The 23,070-nt window shown below is 32.9% G+C and overlaps 1 protein-coding gene across 1 annotated transcript; it reads left to right on the top strand.

Annotated features, from left to right (window-relative positions):
• Positions 1–1,031: 1,031 nt before the first annotated feature.
• Positions 1,032–7,638, top strand: LOC148611641 (flavin-containing monooxygenase 5-like). Its single transcript, XM_088595265.1, has 6 exons — positions 1,032–1,137; positions 2,688–2,896; positions 3,625–3,924; positions 4,395–4,949; positions 6,076–6,241; positions 7,385–7,638. Exons 1-6 carry the CDS (start codon positions 1,032–1,034, stop codon positions 7,636–7,638), a joined length of 1,590 nt encoding a protein of 529 aa, XP_088451391.1.
• Positions 7,639–23,070: the final 15,432 nt, after the last annotated feature.

The raw sequence follows: 23,070 nt of genomic DNA, 5'->3' as shown, positions 1-23,070 counted from the left end.
ACTAGAACTAGAATAGTTACCAAGTATATTAACTATGAAGTTTTTATTTAATAAAATATTTGTAATTGCTACAAAATGTAGAAGATCAGTTTTGCTGTAAGTGGTTTAAGTTCTATACTCTTTTTACCATAATTTGATATCACATGAAAAAGTAGAAAATAAATATAGTCATATTTTAATTAAATAGGTGAATTAGTTATAGCACTAGAATGATAAAGAATGAAATGAATCATTAATATGAGGTTCAGAGTTTGAAGTAATGTTTATTGATGTTAAATTTCAGAATTTCATTCATATTTTTGTATATAATTTATACATTTCTTAAAATAAAAGTAAAAAAAAATGTTACAATTTTATTATATTTTTTACAAATTTTAATAATTCAAGTTTATCATATTCTAACATATTTTTAAATTTCTGCTGTTTTCCATATAAAAAGGGTATAATGTTCCATTTATCAACTTCACTAATAAATCTCAACAGTTATATACTTATTAAACATTTTAATTGTTATAAAAACACCTATTGTTATAATATAAACATCTATTGAAATATTTTTGTTGGCATTCAAGGAATAGGTAACATATAAAATGTTGGCATTCGAGGAAGACACCATAATTATAAGTATACAGCAAGATAAATATATTTAGAATTTGTTACTTAAAAATACACAGCAACCAACTTCGAAAGATGTGTTAAGTGATTAGATACTAGTAAATCACTGATATCGGTATAGTAGCATCGATTTAGTTAAAACACAAATAAGCTCGGTTGTTGCTCCAATAAATTATTTCTGGGTCCCGTTTTAATTATTCCATTCAGTCGTTGCATGCTTCACTGTATTCTCATTTCAAAGTACGTTTCTGATCAGCCAATCCTATTCCAGCTCTCAAGATTTTGATAGCATTTTTTTCAGGGGAAAACATGAGCATTTGAACAGAAAGAAGCGTCGAATGCTGTTTGATCCTACATGCAGTGACCGAATGGAAATTTAATATGTCTAGATTGCGTTTCATTCTAGAAAGACAACCATGAGGGTCGCAGTAATAGGCGCAGGAGCTAGTGGCCTGACCGCTATCAAATGTTGTCTTGATGAAGGACTAGAACCAGTTTGTTTTGAAAGAACAGACGGAATAGGTAAAATGCTATTACAGTTGGAAGATCATACTATACAGTAAAAACAATTAAAGTTTACGTTTTGCGAAACGTGGGGCAAGTCACCTCCCGTACACATTATTGCCTAAATGAAACCTAACAAATTAGATGCTGCACATTATTTTCACCCTGAAAACTAAATTATACCTAAATCGGAGCACTTTGAAGTTTTGGCGAAAAATAAGTCAACATAAGTCATATGGCAACAGCGACTTTCACATGATCTTGAAATCCTAAAATTTAAATTTAGCATGTCATTTTCACCCAAGAAACTAAATTTCATCCAAATCGGAGCATTTATAAATTTTGGCGGGAAAATTGGTTGCCATGGTAACGGCACTTTTCCAGTCTTCTTGAAATGTCAAACTCAGCATTCACTCTTAAAACCGAATTTCATCAAAAACAGAGGATTTTGAAAATTGGCGGAAAAATCGGTTACCATGGCATCATATCGTTACCGGTTTTTTTTGCATAATCTTGTTTGTAGTATCAAACTGTACCACTGTACCAAATTTCAAGACACCTATTTTTTTTTAAGATATAGCAATGTCCTATATTTTGACCTTTTCCTCCTTATTTGGCAGCCATTTCAAAAAGGCCGTCTTTTTCGATGTTTGGAAAACTTTAGGTACAACTTCAGATAGTACCGGATATGTTGCCAACTTTCATGAGTTGTGAATTTCTCCGTAAAAGTTCATTGATAGAAAGACGGAAGATAATGAAAAAAAAAACATAATAATTATATAATAATTGTTGATAAACTGGTCAATATCGTGATATTTGAACTGCCCACAGGACAGTGGTATTGACTAAGACAGAGAAATAATGACCCAGCAGCAGGTAACTTAAACATTGGTTGCATGATTATACAGCTGATTATAACATAACGACAAACGAATTGCATGTCACATAAAAAAATAAAATATCAAATAATAACGTCCAGGCAAAATCCTTTAACTTTCGAAACCAAAAGGTTGTTACCAAGATTACAACAACATAAATAGCCTATGCCATTACTGTATTAATACTAACTTTAAAAAGACTCATAAAGATGATTTAAAATACTGTGAATTACTTTTGTTCGTGGGATGCCAAATATTCGTGGTATTCGTGTATGAGCCATATCACGAAATTTTGTTTCCAACGAAAAAGAGATTCCTGTAGATGTGTATACTTAAGACCTCAAAGCCACGAATTCAAGAATCCATGAACTTACGTACATTTCCATAATCCATTAAAATTGATATCCACGAATTAGAGTAATTTCACAGTAAATGATATGTATATAACAGATCTATATGATAGACTTTTGGGAAACAGATTTCTTCCAAAATCAATGTCATATTCTTTAAGAGAGAAGCTGATTCCTCAACAACCTGCTCCACCCATCCCCGAAAAAATAAAACAAAACAAAATAAAATAAAATAGTTTTCAGATAAATAATTGATCTACGTGTAATGCAAGTAATTATAAAAGTCACCGCTTCTATGAGTTTTGGTTGCTACAGCTAAAATATCCAACTGTCAATTTAGGAGGACTCTGGAATTACTCCGACGAGGTCCATGAAGGCCAGTCCTGTGTGATGAGATCCACTATTATCAATACGAGTAAAGAACCCATGTGGTATAGCGATTTCCCCGATGATTTTCCGGTTTACATGCATAACACATATGTTCAGAAATATTTCACGTTGTATGCTGATCACTTCAACTTAAAGAAGTATATTCGTTTCGGAAATGAGGTATATTAGTACTTCTAATAAAACAGATAACGATATATTACATATGCGTAGCAGTTTTTTTTTATAAATCAGACAGAAGGTGATTCACGCATGTCGAAAACCGACCAAATTCACTTCAATTTCTTATTAAAAAAACTGTTATAGACCATATAGCTACTGTAGTCTAGCGTTTTTTTTTTTCATTCGGTTGTTACACTATTGAGATAACAATTATAAAGATTGTACATGAAATTGGCACTTTTCAAGAGTTATCGTTCTTGATTTGGCATGTGTAGATCGAAAAGCATCTTTTGCATGATCGAGTGACTTTTCTGCACCTTGAACAACCTCTGCCTTTGACAGTGTCCGAATTTCATATAGTTTGAGGATCACATACATGAGATTGTTGAAAATTTGCTAAAACCTGTAGTTATCTGAATTGCAACAGAACAATTTGAATAATTAACGTTTATCACAAAGGTTTCAAGTCTAATCAAAGAGCACCACAATCCAGAATGCCAAGTTTTCAAAATACATTTAAAAACAATAAGTTATATTTAACCACAATATAAGACAAGAAAAATACTAGAAGACAAAGAAAAAGCTCCTTAAGAAATTGCATGTTTTGGGTCGTATAAAATTCATTCTACAACTCTTTTTCATTTGAATGTCTTTTTTTTAATTTTCTTTGCACAAACTGCTCAAAAGTAATACACTTTGAAAAAAGTAATTCAGTGTACACTTTTTAGATATCAAAAATCAAGCCAGCGCAGGGTTTTCAAACTAGCGGTCAATGGGATGTGACTGTAAAAGACAAGAAAACCAACGAAAAGCAGGAGATAAAGTTTGATGCAGTTATGATATGCACCGGTCACCATGCAGATAAAAACATGCCAATTTTTCCTGGGATGAAAAAATTTAAAGGGGGGATAATGCACAGTCACGATTATAGACATACAAATGGATATGAAGGAAAACGAGTGGTTGTCGTTGGGATTGGGAATTCCGGAGGTGATGTCGCGGTTGAAATGAGCAGAGTTGCCTCTAAGGTTTGATACTTCCATTAACTATGATAGATAGATTTAAGTATTGCATATCTGCCCTTACTCACTTATCACCATATTCAGTCTAATTAACATTCGACCAATTGATTGTTCCATTTCTTTACTGTATGTAAGATTTCAGGTGATACTTTACATGTACTATTAATCTAACTTTTATTTAATTATTGGGACATCAATTATGCAATGTATTTGGAAGTAAACTTTTAAGTAAAAAAAATTGAGCTTGGTTAGTAAACTCCGTAAATCGTAATGCAAGAGGCAAAAGTTTAAGCTATGACAAAACGGAGATAAAAACAATATTATTAAGAAAATATAATGTTGCAATAGCGAACGACAGCGAAGGGGTGCATATCAAAGTCCACAGTATTTCAAAATGACAAAACAGTAACAATTTTAAAACGATAGAAAACATGTAACAATATATCAACGTGTATTTTCTATTCTATTTTTTAAAGACTTTCTTAAGCACAAGATCAGGCAGCTGGGTATTCAACAGAATATCTGAAAATGGCTTGCCGATCGACTTGCTTTTCAATACACGAAGTAAAATGAGATTTAGAAAAATGGTTGGGGAGAAACTATTTGCCCATCTGTCGAAAAAGAATCTGAACAAAAGATTTGATCACTCACTGTATGGACTGAAACCAGACTTCCCTGTGACGGCTCAACATCCAACCATTAATGATGATTTACCAAACCGACTATCTAGTGGTACCCTCCAAGTCAAACCTAACATTAAAAGGTTTACAGAAAATGGTGTTGAGTTTGATGACGGGTCAAAAGAAGACAACATCGACTCAGTAATATTTGCTACCGGATATGTAATTGGCTTCCCCTTTCTAGATGAGTTTGTTCTCAAAGTAATCGACAATAAGGTGGAACTCTACAAATACGTTTTCCCACCAAATTTAGAGAAATACACGCTCGGTATCATAGGTTGTATCCAGCCCCTAGGAGCGATCAATCCAATCAGTGAGCTGCAAAGTCGACTGGCCACACGTGTATTCAAGGTAGCAATAATTACAAATTTCGTAAACATAGAGTTTCTTTGACCTTATTCAATATACTGCAAAAAGATATGTACCGTAAACTTGTGATCAGAGTTAGTGTTTCTTTATGCCTAGGTTACACATTAACGGATGTGACGTTTTTGAAAGGCCGTTTATGTTAAAAAGAAAAAAAACGCGATTAACTAACGCGTTAAATTTTAAGCGTTAGTCCCTGTACGCTCACACTTAATGCGTTAAAGTTTGGTTTAACGCGATATCATATATGAATGTCTAATTTCGACTTCACTTCGTTTTAAGGCGTAAAATTTTAGTCGATAATTGCAATGTAAAGTGGGTAAAGGTGTTATAAAAGTTTCGTTTTTACGTGTTAATTTCACTTTAAAAGCTTGATTAAAAAAAAGATAACTCATTTGTTTTAACATGTTAAAACCAAATTTATCACGTTAAAACTAGTTAAAACAGAATTTATCGCGTTAAAATTTCACGTTTGCGAGGTGGTTGCATAGTAAAACGAAACTTCGATATAGAACAGCAATACAGGTCTACATATTCCAGAAAATCGAATGGTTGCTTCGTTCAAAAAGAATATAGTTTACCTACTTATACTATGCTAGCTGCAGTCTGTCTGGTGGCGTGAGACTGTCCTCACCTGTTAAGCATTTCCTTAACGAGTTAAAGCATACTTTTAATGCGTTAGATATGTTTTAACGCGTTAATTATCCATTCATTTCAATCAGGAAAAGTTTGAATTTTAAGGCGTTTAAAATTGCAAATATTTATAACACATATGACCAGTAACACTAGAATTTTAACGCGATAAATTTTATATTTCTCGAGCACACTCCTTTGATTTATTATGACGTCATAACTTACGACTAATTATACTTCAGACTTTTTTTTGTGAAAAACGGAGGGTAGTGATCCAGAAATGAATAAAGGGACGAGTTCCCAGGTATCAATTGCTCATTTTTTTTGCTAAATTTTTGCAGAAATTTAATAAAATTTTCCAATTTCATATTGATTTTCGTGATTCATAACATACGAGGCATTTACATAATAAACAAAATATAATAGCTGCTTTCTGAAGTTTTTTTACCCTTAAAAACATATACCATACTGTTAACAGGGTGATGTTACGTTACCACAAAGGGAGGAAATGTGGAAGGACATACATGAGAAAGCCGAAGAAATGAGAAAACGGTACAAAACCAGTATGAGGCATACAATACAAGTGGATTTTATCAACTATATGGACCAGTTGGCCTCACTGAATGGTACCCTACCAGATTTTAGTAAGTTGGTTGAGTATTTTATAAATTGCTAGTACTGGCCTCATTAGGGTGTGCATTTTAAGTTTTAAGTAGCCTCATCAAATTGTATAAGGTTGTATATAATTTTATTACTAGCTGATGTTTATAGCTTAAATCATCATATGGTTACAGAGAATGTAGGTCGATGCCTGAATTTTATTGAATTAATAAAATAACCTATAAATTCAACCAAGAAAGTGATTGAAAAAGTAATTCAATTTCTGATTTATTTTTATTTGTGAAACTTTGCTTTAACAGTCAATATTTATATGTTTAGAAATAACAAATCCCATGGATCCCTGGGATGGACCTCTCTCTTGTCGGAAAGTTATGTTCATTTTGTTCATGTTGTGCAAAATTGGGACAAATGGTAGCTGGACCCACCCCTTTTTTTCCGGATTGGAATCCGTACTCTACTTACATTTCTGGATCTGTTTCTGTTTAGAATGTTCTAACTGAATTACAATTGAAAACTACACACCATGGACTCAAGATCTCGTATATACAAAATGATAATGGTAATCAAAGGTAAAGGATATGAAACTTGAAGTAAAGATTTGGCGTTGAATGGTTAGTACACTGTTGCCCTGTTAGTTAAGATATAGCGATGAATTCTTATTACAGTTCATCCCAATTCCGTCCTCGGCTGGTCTTAAGGGCGAATTTTTATCAGGTCTCATTAATAATTTATAGGACTCAATTTTGATATATTTGTAAAGCTGTTGTAAATTTTGATTTTGTAAACTAAATAAACAAATAAATAAACATGTTCATTCTTGTAACTAAAGTGGTTAAATACGTGAAGTATAACAATTAAGGAAGTAGATCTATGGTAAGGGACACAACTCTTACAAATTATTGAAACATTTGTATTCAGCATTTGACATCAATCTCATGTAAGCATCAAAGTAACTCGGACCGATTTCATTCTGTTTAAAAGGAAAGCTTAAAAGGCTTTGGTGAAATTGAGCATGATACGAACATATCACTGATTTCAAGAGTTATTTCCCTTACCCTAGGTCTACCTCCTTAAATACATTTGTATTTGTTCTGTTTTCAAACCATATAGTTATGTGTTACTACAAATGTATGTTCCATATGTTTATATTTGCTTTCTTTGTACAGAAAGTATGTTATGGAAAGACCCAAAGTTAGCATATACGTGTTATTTTGGCCCCTGTATCCCGTACCAGTATCGTTTAGCTGGACCAGGAAAATGGGATGGTGCCCGTGAGGCTTTGATGACCCAGTGGAAAAGAACAAAAGCTGCTTTTAAGACGGGGAGAGTTGTGGCAGAAGATGAGTCGAATAGTTTTTCTATGGTGTCTATCTTCATTGCTATTTTGATAGCAGTTTTATTGTATCATTTTTTAATGTGACATTATTCAAAAACCTTGTTGCCAAAAGTTCAAGAGGTTAATGATCAGTGACACTGTTAAAATGATTAGATAAAACTTTGTGATTAATAAAAACTGTATTGCATGTGTATAGTCAGAATTTACATAATTGTCTGTATCAAGTTTTGTCATTTAATTGTTTTATTTTATATTCAAATCAGCAATGATTAACTTAAATTGTTAACATGTTATTTTATTATTATGATCCACGTTCTATTCTTTTGTCATGTTTTTTTTTGCTCTAGTTCTAAGAGGGCTTTTGTAAGATAAGATAAAATAGGTTTATTCACCAATCATGGGCCCTCTCGTGTAGAAAAAAATTAACACAGTGATTACTATGACTATACGGCATTCATCTTGTTCGATGAGATACAAAGCATTTCTTTTTTTGTATAAAAAGTCTACATTGGAAGTAGTAATAAGCTTGAAGGCTTATTATTTTTCGAGTGGTGCCGGATGGACGCCCAATGCACATAGTTTAAAGTTTAAGGCTCCACTTGGAAGTTTTGTGTGTCTTGAATGTTTTCAATCTTTGGGAACAAATTGTGCTCCTCTGCTTGCTGACCTATTTCTTCAGTCTTATGAGTTTGACTTTATAGCTGATCTAATCCGAAAGAAAGAACATCGCTTAGCTAGAACCTTTAATCTCAATTTCCGCTATATAGATGACTTTTTATGACGGATGTTTCTAGAAAAGCAGAAGAAGCTTACCCTACCGGTGCACCTGCTCTATGCTCCCAGATTTTTAGTGGAGTCCGAGTTGCTCATTTACTTTTGTTACTTTGTATATTTATTTTAGTTACTTTATGTTCTTTGTTGTGTGTGTCTGTTTTCCATGTCTGGTCTTTGTCCCTGGATTACATTCTTTTGAATTTCCGCTAGATTCGTGGTTCCCTTGATTACTCTTTCAGTTTTTTATAGTAATTAAAATGCAGATTTTGTTACTGATATTTTGCACATTACTGGCTTGACAAGAACACTTTGGAGACAATAAAGTTGAAATTTAAAAATAGTAAATGATTTCAGGCTAGATTGCCTAATACTATAGATAAATGTTCTTCTATATGTTTGTTTTAAAAAGTCACTTTTTTATCTTATAAAACAAAAAATGTTGATTCATTGCATGGACTTATACCACATGAACATCACGATTTTATAAATATTTTTAAACTACTTTAAAAGGACACTTGGGACTGGTTGGATAAAAACCATTTACTATGATCACGCAATACCAGAAAAAAATCAGATCCATCGATTATTACACATGTTATCATTTCACTGGTAACTTGTCGCCAATCAGCCGAATATAACCATCTTAGTAATTTTCAAAAATATTGATCAGCATTATTTTTTTGTTAGGCGTGCTATCTGCTTGTTAACATTTATAGTACGTCTATTTTTTTTTAATTCACCCGAATGAAACACTGTTTAATTAACAGTTGCTCTAGAGCAAATGATACGTCCATTCCCTTCCCTTTTTTGGTGTTTCAGTGCGGCAAGTTGTCAAGAAGTAAATGGGTGGGATTTGGTAAAATTTTGAGAAATCAAAGAGAAAAGCAATTAGAAAATACAAAACAAATTTGCTTCAAACGGCGGAGTTCCGTGAGACTATATAGGCCAAGACTGAGTTACTATTTATTTTGTCCATGAGTCTGAAACGAAAATTGGAAAACATTGGAAACAATGTGAAATATCAAAGTATTCCAAAGAGTTTTTTTTATTCATCCCTACACGTATGGCCGAATGAATGGACGAGCAGCTTTGTATACCATAATACGTACTTCAAAAGACGAGTTATAGCTGATCTGATCAGAAAGAAAGAATATCGTTTGGCTAAATCCTTCAATCTCAGTTTCCGCTATATTGATGACGTATTATCTTTAAACAATCCTAATTTCGGGGATTTGATACATTGCATCTACCCAAAAGAACTTGAGATAAAGGATACTACAGACACTGTGAAGTCAGCCTCATATCTTGACCTACACTTAGAAATCGATGGTAAAGGAAAACTATTGACCAAACTTTAGGACAAACGAGATGACTTTTAATTCAGAATTGTCAACTTTCCTTTCATCTGTGGCAACATTCCTTCGGCCCCTGCGTATGGAGTGTTCATATCACAACTCATACGTTATGCCAGAGCTTGCCGAACTACGCAGACTTTTTGTATCGCGCTAGAACTCTAACAAATAGGCTTCTGGAACAGGGTTATGTTGCTACAAGATTGAAGTCATCACTACAGAAGTTTTATGGTCGTCATCATGAACTCGTGGATCGTTATGGTGTATCCATCAGCACCATGAAAACTGATTTATTCAACGGGTCATAGTTTTCCTTTCCTCGTTTGTCTACCCCGGACTTGACTTTTTATGAGCAACTCGGCGGGTGTTTCTAGAAAAGCAGAGGAAGCTTACCCAACCGGTGCATCTGGTTCATGCTCCCAGTTTTTAGTGGAGTTCGAGTTGCTCATTTACTTTTGTTACTTTGTATGTATGAATTTAGTTACTTTATGTTCTTTGTTGTGTATGTCTGTTTTCCATGTCTGGTCTTAGTCCCTGGATTACATTCTTTTGATTACCGCTATAACCTTGGTTCCCTTGATTACTCTTTCACTGACCTTCATGTAAGTTGAAACGTAGTATTCCAATCTTTTAATCGTGAATATCGCGAAAATATACTGAAGCTAAAATCTTGACATCCTTGATTACTCTATCAGAATAGAAGGACAGTCCAGAGACATAAAACAAAGACATGACATAAACCGTGAAAACTGGAACCAGACACAATTCACATACATAATTCAATGTACAAACTCAATTTAAACTAATTTACTTGACAGCATAATACAATACAGTAACAAAGGAAACGAGATAACACACATGCATTTCAGAAATTGAGTTATTAAGTATCTGTCTTTGTAAGAATCATGCAAAATCTGAAAAAAAGTGATACACCCCCAAAAAGGCCACGTAAAACTCATGAACTTGTTCTTTTCCATAAAATGTTAAATAACAAAACACCCAATTACCTATCAGATCTTGTCCCTGATACAATTGCAAATCGCCACAATCATAGTACTAGACAAGCGAATAATATCGCTAACATTTTTACTCGACCTATATATTTACGCAGACTATTTTTTATCTTCAAAAGTAAAACTGTGGAACGAATTAGATGTAAATGTCAAGTCAGTAGATTCTACTGCAATCTTTAAGCGCCTAATTCGTAGTCAAAATGATAAAATACCAGCTTACTATTATACCGATACAAGGTTAGGACAAATACTACATTCACGACTTTATATTATTATACTATTGTTTGAATTTCTATATAAAATATGTTTACACTAAGGCTACATATTTTTATTTTTGTAATCAAGTTGTTTTATGGGTCTATACTATGAAATGTGTAATTATTCATTCAAGTCTGCCTGCTCTTAGGGGATAATCAAAATTGAAAATCCAATAGATTCTATTGTATTTGAGTGTCATTTACAGAGTTATCTCCTTTAATTTTGAATTATACAGTGCATTCTTTACAATTTTTATCTCCTATGAGCACAGATTATATGAAAAACCAAATGTTAATTTTTGTTTACTAAAGCATTTTATACAAAATATCAAATATAAAAATACATAGGCTTTCCAACCATGTGTCACATTTTGCATGATTCTTAGCTGGAGTGGCACTTAAAAAAAAAACAAGCAAAAACGTACAACTTGATCGAGATTAAAATTGGATTGTAAACATGTTAAAATATAAAAAGAAAACAAAAACAAAAACAAAAAATATAGAATAACAGACACAGAAAAAAACCCAAAACAAAACAAAAACAAAACAAAAAACAAAAACAAAAACAAAAACAAAAAACAAAATTTAAAATATTTGTTAATACTAATTACATGAAAAAATCCGGTATAGGTATCAACTCACCACCTCGCTTCAAGTCAACCAGAAAGATCAACTATTTTCTGGAAAATTGTTTTTGAATTACTCATTTCATCCTTGACTATGCGTATCAGATGTTCTATCTGGGAGACCACAGTCATTTTAAGGCAAATGTAGTCATACATTATTTCTTATATGGTCATTTCTTTCAAGCAGAAGTAAAAAAGACGTTTGTGATGTCTGAAGAGAGTTGTACCAGAAGCGTGCATGGTTGGTTGTAACACACACAGCTTGCATTTCTGATTTGAACTCGCAATTGAAATCATTTATCATCTTCTTCCAATAACACACTAAAGGTTTAAATTCTAATTTTGCTCTGAAATCGTTTTAAATTCAAACCGTTTTATGTTTCTGTTGGTGGAAATAATATGGCATGTATTTTACGACTGATTGATAAATTTTATGATTTGCATAAGTTTTGGGTCAGAACATAATTTTTTTTAAAAGTATATTTTGTCCTGATGTCACTTACAAATAATAAAAATGGCTTGTACAATAAAAAAAGGAAACATTCTTACAAAAAGTTACAAATATGTAGAGGAACAAAACCAAATTGAGATAAAAATTCGTATGATTTCTCCACAAAAGACGATGATTTCAATCCACCTTTAAGTTACTGGACACCTTAATTTAACAAGTTTTTTTACATCAAAGTGAAGAGTTCTTAACCATGATCTGCAAATGACATTACCATCTCAATTTTGGCTGTCAAAGTATGCATTCAAAATAACCATAAAACTCGTTACTAAAATATGGTGATGTAAATGATATATGCATTTAGAAAGATAAACTCTAATGATCTGCAGATAACTCAACTCAAGTGTTATCTAAATACAACAGCATTATGACCTTTCATTGTTATCAATTTTTATATGACGTTTGTTGTCCTGTCGTAAACGCTTAACATATACAATGTATATCATGTGTTAATGTCTTCGTTCTAGATTTATATATTGCACATCGTAGAATGTAATTCTAACAGAGATGGGGCAGAGACATAGGCATGTAGTTGTCTTGTTTGTTTGTTTGTTTGTTGGGGTTTAACGTCCGAGCAGCAATATTTCAGCTATATTCAGACAATGAACATGAAATGGATGATAAAATGAACATGAAATGAAAAAAAAAGGATGGGTCACAAGGATAATAGGATCGACAAATTTTGATTGCCACTGGAAAAAGGGGGATGGGTAAGGTCGGGCAATTTAGCCTCTGTGGCGGAGCGCAAAGGTTCCTACTCCTATCGAATACCACAGCAGGGTTCTTTAACGTGCGAGGAACGTGGCATCTTTCCCAACACGGTGCACCACTATGGTTTGCGGTCAGGTTTTCCGTATTATAGCCTGACAACCCCAGCATGCAACACGCCAGGGGTACCCCATTCCACCACCCGGGGCACACATCTCAGTTGCTCTGTGGGCAGAGCGCCTAGCCCCCGGCTAGGTTTCTGAGCCCTATTTAGTCGCCTTATACGACAAGCTTAGCGCTGCTGCAGGCCTATTCTTTTAACACCCGGACCTGCACGGGGCAAGGCATGGCATGTAGTTGTCAGAAACTCTACTATTTTGTGAGTAAAGAAACCAAGTCACTATTAAAGAACTCAGCAGAATATATTTTCAAACTAATTTACTTGACTTTCTAATCGACAAATAAATGTCCAATGCAGTGATTAGTGTTTCAAACAAAAAAATAGTTATGCAACCAAAGGCGCACAAGTTGCAACACAATTCTAAAACATATTAATTCAAAATCATTTAGCATGCCTTTTAGTAGACTTTGCTTAAAGGGAAGAAAGTCTAACCTTGGGAAAATCCTTTGATCTCTGCTTTGTAAGTTGCCACTGAAATATCCCCAATTAGAGGAATTTCCCATATATATCCAAAAGAAAAATGAGAAATAAGACACCACATAATTTCTATGCCTGTCCTATATCTGTCCTATATTTGGGCTATTTAGAAATTGAGAAAACGGACCGTCTCTACGACAAAAGCGGCCAATTTCATTCCGTGCTACCTCAATTTATCATTTGGTAAGTAATATTCCATCGCCCCTACGTGATGCTTTTTACCTCACAAATATATAAATCCACTTATACCTGATAATATCACTATCAATGCGCCAATACATAATCCAAAAAAGCAATTTTCAAAGTTTGACAGTGAAGAATTCATTATACACAGGTATTACGCGTACTAAAGGGCTCATTGTATCGATGATTTATAGATTATCAAAAACAGTCAAGATGAATTATATCAATCTACTTCATTGTTATCAGTACTTCTGGAGTCGAATGATAAATAAAAGGAATCGCCTATTCTTTTACCTAAATCAAAGGATCATATAAATTATTATACATTATAAAAAGGAGGAAAGTAAATCATTGGTTCACAAATCATTTGGATAGTGAACATGGCATAAATTATTTTGAACTCCTGACTCCAGTTCAAGTGGAACGACCAAGATACTCTCAGTTATCAATAAGCCCCAAATCCAAACAAATCTGATGTTAAAATTGGCTTTTTCAAAGACCGCTATAGCGCAGGAAATTTTCCTGTGATTATAACCTGAATGGCTTCATTAATCAATGACCTGATTATTACTATAAAGGCGATGAAATCTGTTATTTCAGGTAGACTCTGAATGCGTTATTATTAGGATAATACTACTGGAGAAACATGGTAAGAACAAGCTTGAGGTAGAATTTGATGTATTTATTGGTATTAAGAAATTAGCATATTACTAGTAAACTGATATTATTGCAGGACATGTGAAAGTTTATTATCAAACGTTTCAACATTTCGTTAATATAAAAAAGGACATTGATGGTAAGTTAGATATATTACTCATCGTTGTCGTGTTCGTCTATAATAATTTTATTTGCTTCATAACTGCTTGTCCAAATTGAACCTGCCATGTTATTTCTTAAGAAACTATGACAGTTTAACATATATGCGAAAATCACTATTCAATCTATATCTATCATAGCGTAATTCACTGCCATCACAGTGTTATATGGAGTACTATGTACATTTGTATCAAGTTTGTTCTTAACCGTGTCATGTACGCGCAATGCCTTCCAATTATCTAAGTTACCTTTTAATGTTCATAAAAATATCGTTCAAGCATAATTTAAAAAAAAAAAAAACATCATCTGCACTGTCGGTAAAATACACTGGGCTCACCTCAAATAAGTTGCCCAATATGTACTCATTTCTATAAAGCGAAGACACACTCCCTCACTTTCAGTGAAATAAATTTTGCTCGTCAAGTCCAGTAAATAATGACAAATTGATTTAAAGTAAATTTCATTAAAATAACACACTTTCTGTGAACAACAAAACGTTCAGTCACTCTAATGAACTACTTTACATCTATTCACTCCAGTGATTATCGTTACACACTACCAACCACTTGTGTTACTGAATTCTTTGAGATCAGTCAATTAAGTAATTTCATAAGGCGTAGTATTACCATATTATTAGATATGTTCTGGTCATGTGACCAACACGAATTCCCGAATTTTCTAGTCATAAGTAAGGCCACTTTATAGGCAGATTTTTTTCTTCAGCACTAGGTAAACCATCTTTGATATCTGTACCATATTGATCAGATTTGTTGGCAAAGTTTTTGCCCAATTGTAACTACACGGCCATTTCCGCTACACCAAAATAACCTCGGATGCAAAAAGGATTATTTCTTCTTGAAACATTTGCCGGAATTGTAATCATACACGACTCAGAGTAGTTCTATCCACCAGGTAGAAATAAAGAACAATAACTTTGTCAAGAATTAAGACGCAAAGCGAGGAGCTAGGAAAAAAAGTAATGGTAAAAATTTCAACCAGTAATACTATAAGTTTAGAATTGGATCGGTCAAATTCCCGACAGATTCATCAGCTTGTGCATCCGAGGTTTTCTTTTGTGTAACTGGAAATACTGAGGAATTACGATTGGTTTTTGCCGAGTTTGTGACATGAGCAAAGAGAAATCCCATCTCATAAGCAAGGTAACATATAAACATTTTCCCCTTCACCAGGCGCACCAGCACCATGTAGGTATACTACATTTGCCGGCCTTTTGGCATTCTTCTTTGAGATCACTCACTCCATTCTTCCCTTCGTGACGTCTTCGAAGCATGTCAATATTTATGACGTCATCAAATCTGCACTTGTTTTCATTTAATCGTTTTTTCAAGGGATGAGTTCTTAAAGCGTTGTCACACGGCATATCAGAATTAGGGTGCACTATACAGTTATATTTAGGCGCTAGCACACCAAGTTGACCCGGTTAATTTTGTAAAACTTATAATTAAAAGTTGAAATTTGGCTGATATATTCTGGATTTGCAAATTACAGAGTTATCTTCTTTTGTCCACCATTTGGGTAGGTATCCCCAAATATTTTTTAAAATATTTTTTTCTAAATTAATTCCTGACCAAATTTTTACATCAGAGGTTGATTTTTAGCGGAATTTGATACGTATCCTGCATGTCATATTTTTTCTCCTCCGATTTAGAACATGTTTTTAAGAAAACACAATTAAATGAAATTTTCCTATTGACCCTATGTTAAAAATACCTACCCCCAAGGGAGATTATTCTTGCTTAATGGCTAAATTATGTCCTGTGGCGCCGGAATTTTAAAAGAGGGAATTGTTTAAAGCTGTATTAGCTGCCAAATTTGTTCAGTTTTGATTCTACTGAATTTTGCTGATTCAATGAAATAAGTTTGTAGTAATGCAATTGAAGCAATTAATGTTGATAATACCTACAGAATATTGTGAAAACAACGTGTTTTTTTTAATCAGAGAAGATTGATAACTCTGATCTAATTATTTTTCGCCATTACTTCCGAAGATTGCCGACAGGACATTAACCTGGGTTAAAAATACTTTAATCTTGGCAAAAAAATAACGAAAACGGATACACAAGTAAGCACGTGCCTTGTTTTCTTTTCATTTCATCTATTTCTTGATTAGTTTTCAAATAAATAATGACCATATTTGAGCCGCATTATATCACAATATGTAAATTTCAAAAGGATCCTTGCACTATATTCGAACTTTTTTCTTTCACGGCTTGAGTCCGTCGGTCTTCCTTGCCGTTGAATAACCACTTTCGCTTTGCATTCAGATTTGTTATGAAAGAAGCGACCCTTACAGCACATGCGCGGATTAAGGTCACCAGAAGTCACATGCATACGAACTTATCTGGGTCGATTTTTTTGTCTTGCAAGACAGTTAATATATAGACACCTATTTCATGTATTTAATGCATTTTATTCGTGGATATCAAATGAAATTGTACAAGAAATGTACTATTTAGTAGAAATAATTCAAAGTTAAGGTATATTTCAAAAGAAACAAAAATTTACGAAAATGACAGCTAATGCAGCTTTAAATGTAGTTAAGCAGATGTAATATATATAATTGTAAAACGGTGTAATTTAAATGAAGAATGGTATTCAGAACGTTTCAGTCCCCTGCAGTGTTAGGTTCTCTCCTCAGCATCAGTTGATGATTTTCAAAATACCTTATTTCGCACGAACTTTCGGAACTAAAATTGCGAGCAAATAAATCGAAAAGAGTGTTACTGTTTTTACCCTTTTTTAGTCCTTAATATTGTTAGCGACTTCTTGCACTCGATTTTTTTGTACTTAATGTTCGAATGATTTGAATAAATATGTTGTTATACGCCACTAAATGCTGCAGATCCTCGCTGTGTTCACCACCATAGCGTATAGTTCTAGCTTCATGCGAGATAAAAATGTACCTCTTAAGTTTTATACACGTGTATTCTACGTGTGTTTCGTGCTTGTACGAGGACGGGAACTTTACATGAAATGATCGGTTAGCTTTGAACATTACCCAGTTTCCCATTTAGGCACTGAGGCTCATTACAAGACTATATAGGTCATATACTTAAGCACGCCCCGATATTTATGAATATTCGTTGCCAGCTGCTTAATTAGGTTCATAATCTGGTTCACTGGCCAATGTCATAAGCGACCCAAAGATCGCTACAACGTTCCTTTAAAAAAAAAAAAAAACCAAACATATAATACACTTATCTATGCGTGTTTTTTTTAGCCTGTATTAGAACAGGAAGTTTACATCAAAAGATAACGATGGCTTAGCATTGAATTAATGTAATATTACCCAGTTTCGTTCGTTACAATAGATAATATAAAGGTCATACCGATATATATTATCAGGACACCGATATCTACATATAGCCATTCGGGTCATAACGGTTACGAAAGAGTTCGCAATACCGGTAATATCAAGGGAACCAAGATTTTAGTGGAAATCACCCGATTTTTAGAGCATATCGCATTTGTACCATTTCGGATGTTGAAAGTATGCCAAAATCAGTGACAGTGAATATTTGACGATTAGCGACTTCTAAGACTTCAGTCTTTGAAATCTACATACTCCATGGATGATTTCATCCAGTGCCAGTGTCTAAGTGCCTGACATTTTATAAAAAATAGTATTTGGCTGTTAATTTTGGAAAGGCACCCTTGGTTTGTACTAAAACTCAGTAATATTTTTTTTCAATGAGTTACCTTCGCTACTGGATTTTATAACAATAATCACAAATTGCTTATTAATTACTTGAACCTTCACACACCAAGGATAAGAAAAATAATTTTTAATGTACTTTTTATGACAAAACACTTGAAATTTCTGTGCGGACTGCCTCGAAACAGCTTTATTTGAACAAAATGAGACCGCATTTTCAGATTGACCTAACCGTATAGTAATACCTTAAGTTTACAATTTTATCAGAAAACGCGATGATTATACCAGATACCAAACATACCAGTTGACAGCAAATACAGGGAAAGTACCTGAACAAAGAATAAACAAATTTACAACTCCTTCTTGATAATATCTTTTGTTTCATTGTTATTATCAATACGACTGCTCAATGAATGTCGTATGATAGAAAGAATAAGAGGACTAAAACCCGCTATGTGATCGTTGCTATCACTATAAGTGTTTAACATAGGTTCTACAGGCCTATAGTGTATAAGGAAGAAAGTTATACATTAAGCATTACTTTGTTGCAAAAAATAGCATCCGTTGATGACTTAGATTCGTCAAACCTCATTTGAAAATAATGCCGGCATGTAATCATGATCCTGTCTGTAGTTACACAATTTACGTGACCATCTTCATTATTTCATGGCAATGTTGAATTTACATCACGTGATGCCATGAAAAGATGTGGATTTTGTTATTATGAAGGATATTAAACCAAGGGAAACCAAATTAAACAAATTGAAATTAAATATTAAGTCAACCCGACCATTACACTATTTGTTTTAAGTACAGTGTTTCATTTTGAAATAAGTGAGTGTATATGCGATTATAACTGAGATGACAAAGACCAGCTTTCTGCGTCAATTCAAACTGTTTTGACAGTAAAAGTAAAGTGAAATATTATTATTTAAAGCGAACGAAAAAATCAACATCGAAGCATCCGAGAGGAATATAAGTTGACGCAGAAACAACTAACACAACGTGGAAACCAGACTTCCTTCTATTTGAGGCTTAGTTCAAAGCCAAACAAAATCTGTAAATTAAAAACCCTGTTGAAATTGATTTAGATCGTCTCTGCAGATGAATTAAATATGATCGCGTTAATTGCAAATTTTTACTTAGTTGATGTCTGTACCAAGTCAAAACAGGAGTCTTGAGTGTTTTTTTTTTTTTGGTCCCAAGTTATCATATCGAGGACTGTTGAATGACGAAGTACCATCTAGGTAGCTTAAAATAAGTAAGATAGATCGGCAAATTGAATTAGGTCTGCAATAAAGGCTTCCCCAAAAGTGTGGAAGCAAAGTGTTCCAATTGGAAAGCAGATAATTGATTGGTAATTCACAACATACTTAAATTTATAACATCACACACACACACACACACACACACACACACAAATAAGCAAAAATGAGAAAAACAAACCAAAAAAAAAAAAAATAAAAAAAATAAAAAAGAGAAAAAAAAAGCAAATGCAGAACAAAATTTTAATAAGATAAACAAGTATCCAATAAGTACCACCAATGCTGCATTTTATACCTTTTACCACCAATGCTGTATTTTATACCTTTTACCACCAATGCTGTATTTTATACCGTATGATACACATTTTATTGTAGTTATGTTTAGGTTAAGGCATTTACCCTAGGTATATTTAAACAAAATATAAGAGTAGTCAAGGAAACCAAGATTCTAATGTAGTGGAAACAAAAAGAATGTAATCCAGGGATAAGGACCAGACATGGAAAACATACACGCACGACAAAGAACATAAAATAACCAAGTTAATACGTACAAAGAAACAAAAGATAAATTTCATACCCCCCCCACCCCCCCCCCCAAAAAAAAAAAAAAAAAAAAAAACCTTTCAATTTTAATACTTTTTTACTCTCTATTAATATTGCATTATATATTCAAGTCGGTATCTTAAGCTGTAAGATATCACCGTAAAATTGTAGCTTCTGCCTGAAATTATGAATATGGGTTTAAACTTTTCTTGTTTTCCACCTTTCTACAATTTGTTCCTGATTAAGAAAATTTTGTAGTTGCTTACTGTATCATCTAACGTGTGAACAACACAATACTTGACTAGTATATTCTGACATTTTATCTAACAATAATAGATTATTTGGCAAACCTTACAAGCCGTGAAAATTGATTGTAGTGACTTCATTCATTTAGACGCCAATATAAATTATGAGCTGCAAACGTGAGAATCAATTATGTGTTAATGTCACCGTATTTTTGTCAATAATTAACAAAATTGTGTAACTGTGTTTTTTTTTTTTGTAGATTTCTTTTAGAGTAAAAGGAACCGCGCGTTGGTTTTTAAAATGCACTCATTCATACACGTCAAAAGTGTATTAAATAGTAAATATGGACATCTTCGTGACGGTTCTTTAACAGCGCACCACAGTGAGTTAGTGCTGTTAACTGCGAAGGATTTTGAATCATATTGAACTTAGAGGGTTATTTGTCATGATACCAAACTTATTTTATAACTAGTAACTGGTAAATAACTTGTTTTATATTATTTTTTCAAATTTTACATGCATGAAGGGATGTGTTTTAACTCCGCCTCAGTTGTTGATTAAAGATAAAAAAAGGTTGAAAAGTACTCACACGAAATGAGAATTTCTAGTTATGATTTAAAAAGTAAAAATAGAAATAAAATGCAAATAGAAAATGCTTTTATCAAAATGTGTTAATTTCTTTTCTGTCTTTCATTTCAATGGACTTAATGAGTTTCATAGGATTACATTACACGGATTATCAGTAAACATGAGTTTGTAATTTTCATATTCATTATTTATTTCCCAATTTATATTAATATATTAAAAGCATTATTCATTGATATCAAAATGAACTACGCATAAAATCATCATAACTAAAAGTTAACTTGGTTTTACTTATAGCTTCATAGTACTGTTCTGTATAAGAAACAGGCAATGAGTGGCACATCATTTTTCTCAATATGGTCTTCTTTGCCTCAAACCTATTCAAATACATCTAGAAAACAACTGAAAAGCTATTTAAATTTATCCTGAAGCATTGGTGACGTATATATTTTTGACTGCTTATATAAGGAAAAAGTTCAGGAAAATTTTCATGAGGTTGTGAGGTATAAATACTTAATAATGCAATTAAATATCTGTATATTTTTTCTTCATGTACCACACCTTATATACATTTTGCCTGATTCTTAGACGGAGAAGTACTTAAATATCCATTGACCATTTAGAGTCACAATCAAATCTTCTGGGTACTGCAGTGACTGATGGGGTTTATGAAAATATAACAGTTTCTGAAATGGTGCTATTAAGCTTTAATTTTGATTTTCAATACAATTTTGCCCTTTTTTGCTGTAAGGATACCAGCTGCTCATGTTTAGCGATTTTTGTCTGATTTTTTGGACTCCTCTGGTTTTATCTATCTTATATCATTAAATTTTTTGCCCAGTGACCCCTACTTTTCTTTTCATAAGTTTTTTTTTATGAAATCCTGTTATTTAATCAGTGTTTTAATAGATAAAATCTCGTAAGAGAAAACCTAAAGAAAATCAAGAGAAATCCCTTTCCCGCCAAAATTTTAAATAGAGCATCGACCATCTTTAATAAATAATTACATATTGCACACCATTTAGTATGCTTATAAGCATTGTATGTGCATTTTTAAATCAAGTCGTTTTCAAACGCTTACTGTTGATGATTAGTCATCTCATATCATTTTGAATTAAGACAAAATGGGAACAAGCCCAAAAGGGGTGGGTTCTAAGATTCTAAGGGTCTAGAATTAACCACTATGCTGTGACAAAAATGCACAAGAGATTTTTTTCCTATGATAGTTGACTTTTTTTTACTTTTTTTTGTGCAATTCAAATATTATCAAAATAATAAGAAAATTTAAAACATAATAATGTTTTTTGAAATATTTTATACTGAAATAAGAAACACATCTAACCAAACTCGATTCGATCTGCTACATATTTGTAATATTAGAATAGAAATTCATATTTCACATATATATTTAACTTTTTATTGAACTTATATTTAAAATACGAATCATTTATCTAGCAACTAGTTAGTAAAAAATAAAAGTCAGCCACATTTGAAAAATAAAAAGGTAACAAGATAAATTGGTAGAAATTCTCCATACTTTATATAAAACGTATCAATTCATCTTCTAGATATATCATTGAAGATACCGTCGAAATAATGGAATTTTTTTTATCGAGAAATATTTGACCAATTGTTAAACACGGTCGGCATTCCAAGGAGAACAAATTGTGCTCCGCTACCCGCTGACCTATAAATTAACTTCTCTGCAGCTTAGTCAATATCTGGTCTGATAAAAAAAATATGGATCAACGTTTAGGTTTAGCTGATCTTTTGATATACTTTTGTTTTTACCGAATCGTAGTTTTGGGGAGTTCATACTTAGCAACTACCCCAAGTAAGGCATTGAGATAAAGGACTCTAAAGAAACTAAGAAGACAGCCTCGAACTTTCCCTGTCTTGGCTATATCTTTTGAATATATTCTTTTGATTTTTTTCGAATCTAGGTTCCCTTGAGTACTCTCACATCGGTTTTGATTGGGAGATTTGTTTGTCGAACGGTTTTTACATATCGATTTATGTCGTGGTGAAATAACCCCTTTATTCAAATAAAATAAATCGATTCAGGGTAAAATAATGTTTTATTAAAAATAATGAATTATAAGGAATAAAAAAATCTATCGAGTCTATCGGTGTATTAACCTAGTAACTCCCTCAGAAACTTTACATGAAGATTTCCGAGCTTAATTTAGTTTATGAGTGGACCAATGAACTCCTCTTCCATTACAGATTTTATTCCTATTTTGATATAGGCACATTAAACTCAAGCGCTTTTTGATAAATGTCTGCTACAGAATTTGATAATATTA

Source organism: Perna viridis, chromosome 7 (assembly GCF_037379345.1).
Source record: "Perna viridis isolate PV_CMFRI_1.1 ecotype Kerala chromosome 7, ASM3737934v1, whole genome shotgun sequence".
In the NCBI taxonomy this organism is placed as follows: domain Eukaryota; kingdom Metazoa; phylum Mollusca; class Bivalvia; order Mytilida; family Mytilidae; genus Perna; species Perna viridis.
The sequence above is the reverse complement of the archived record's forward strand: the minus strand, read 5'-3'. Positions and strand labels throughout refer to the sequence as shown.

What these genes read in the sequence shown, in the direction of transcription:
- LOC148611641 (XM_088595265.1), top strand. Translation starts at nt 1,032, where the DNA reads ATGAGGGTCGCAGTAATAGGCGCAGGAGCTAGTGGCCTGACCGCTATC. An exon ending in TGGCCACACGTGTATTCAAG is followed by an intron (nt 4,950 to 6,075) that starts GTAGCAATAATT and finishes TACTGTTAACAG; the next exon opens with GGTGATGTTACGTTACCACA. An exon ending in TGGTACCCTACCAGATTTTA is followed by an intron (nt 6,242 to 7,384) that starts GTAAGTTGGTTG and finishes TTCTTTGTACAG; the next exon opens with AAAGTATGTTATGGAAAGAC.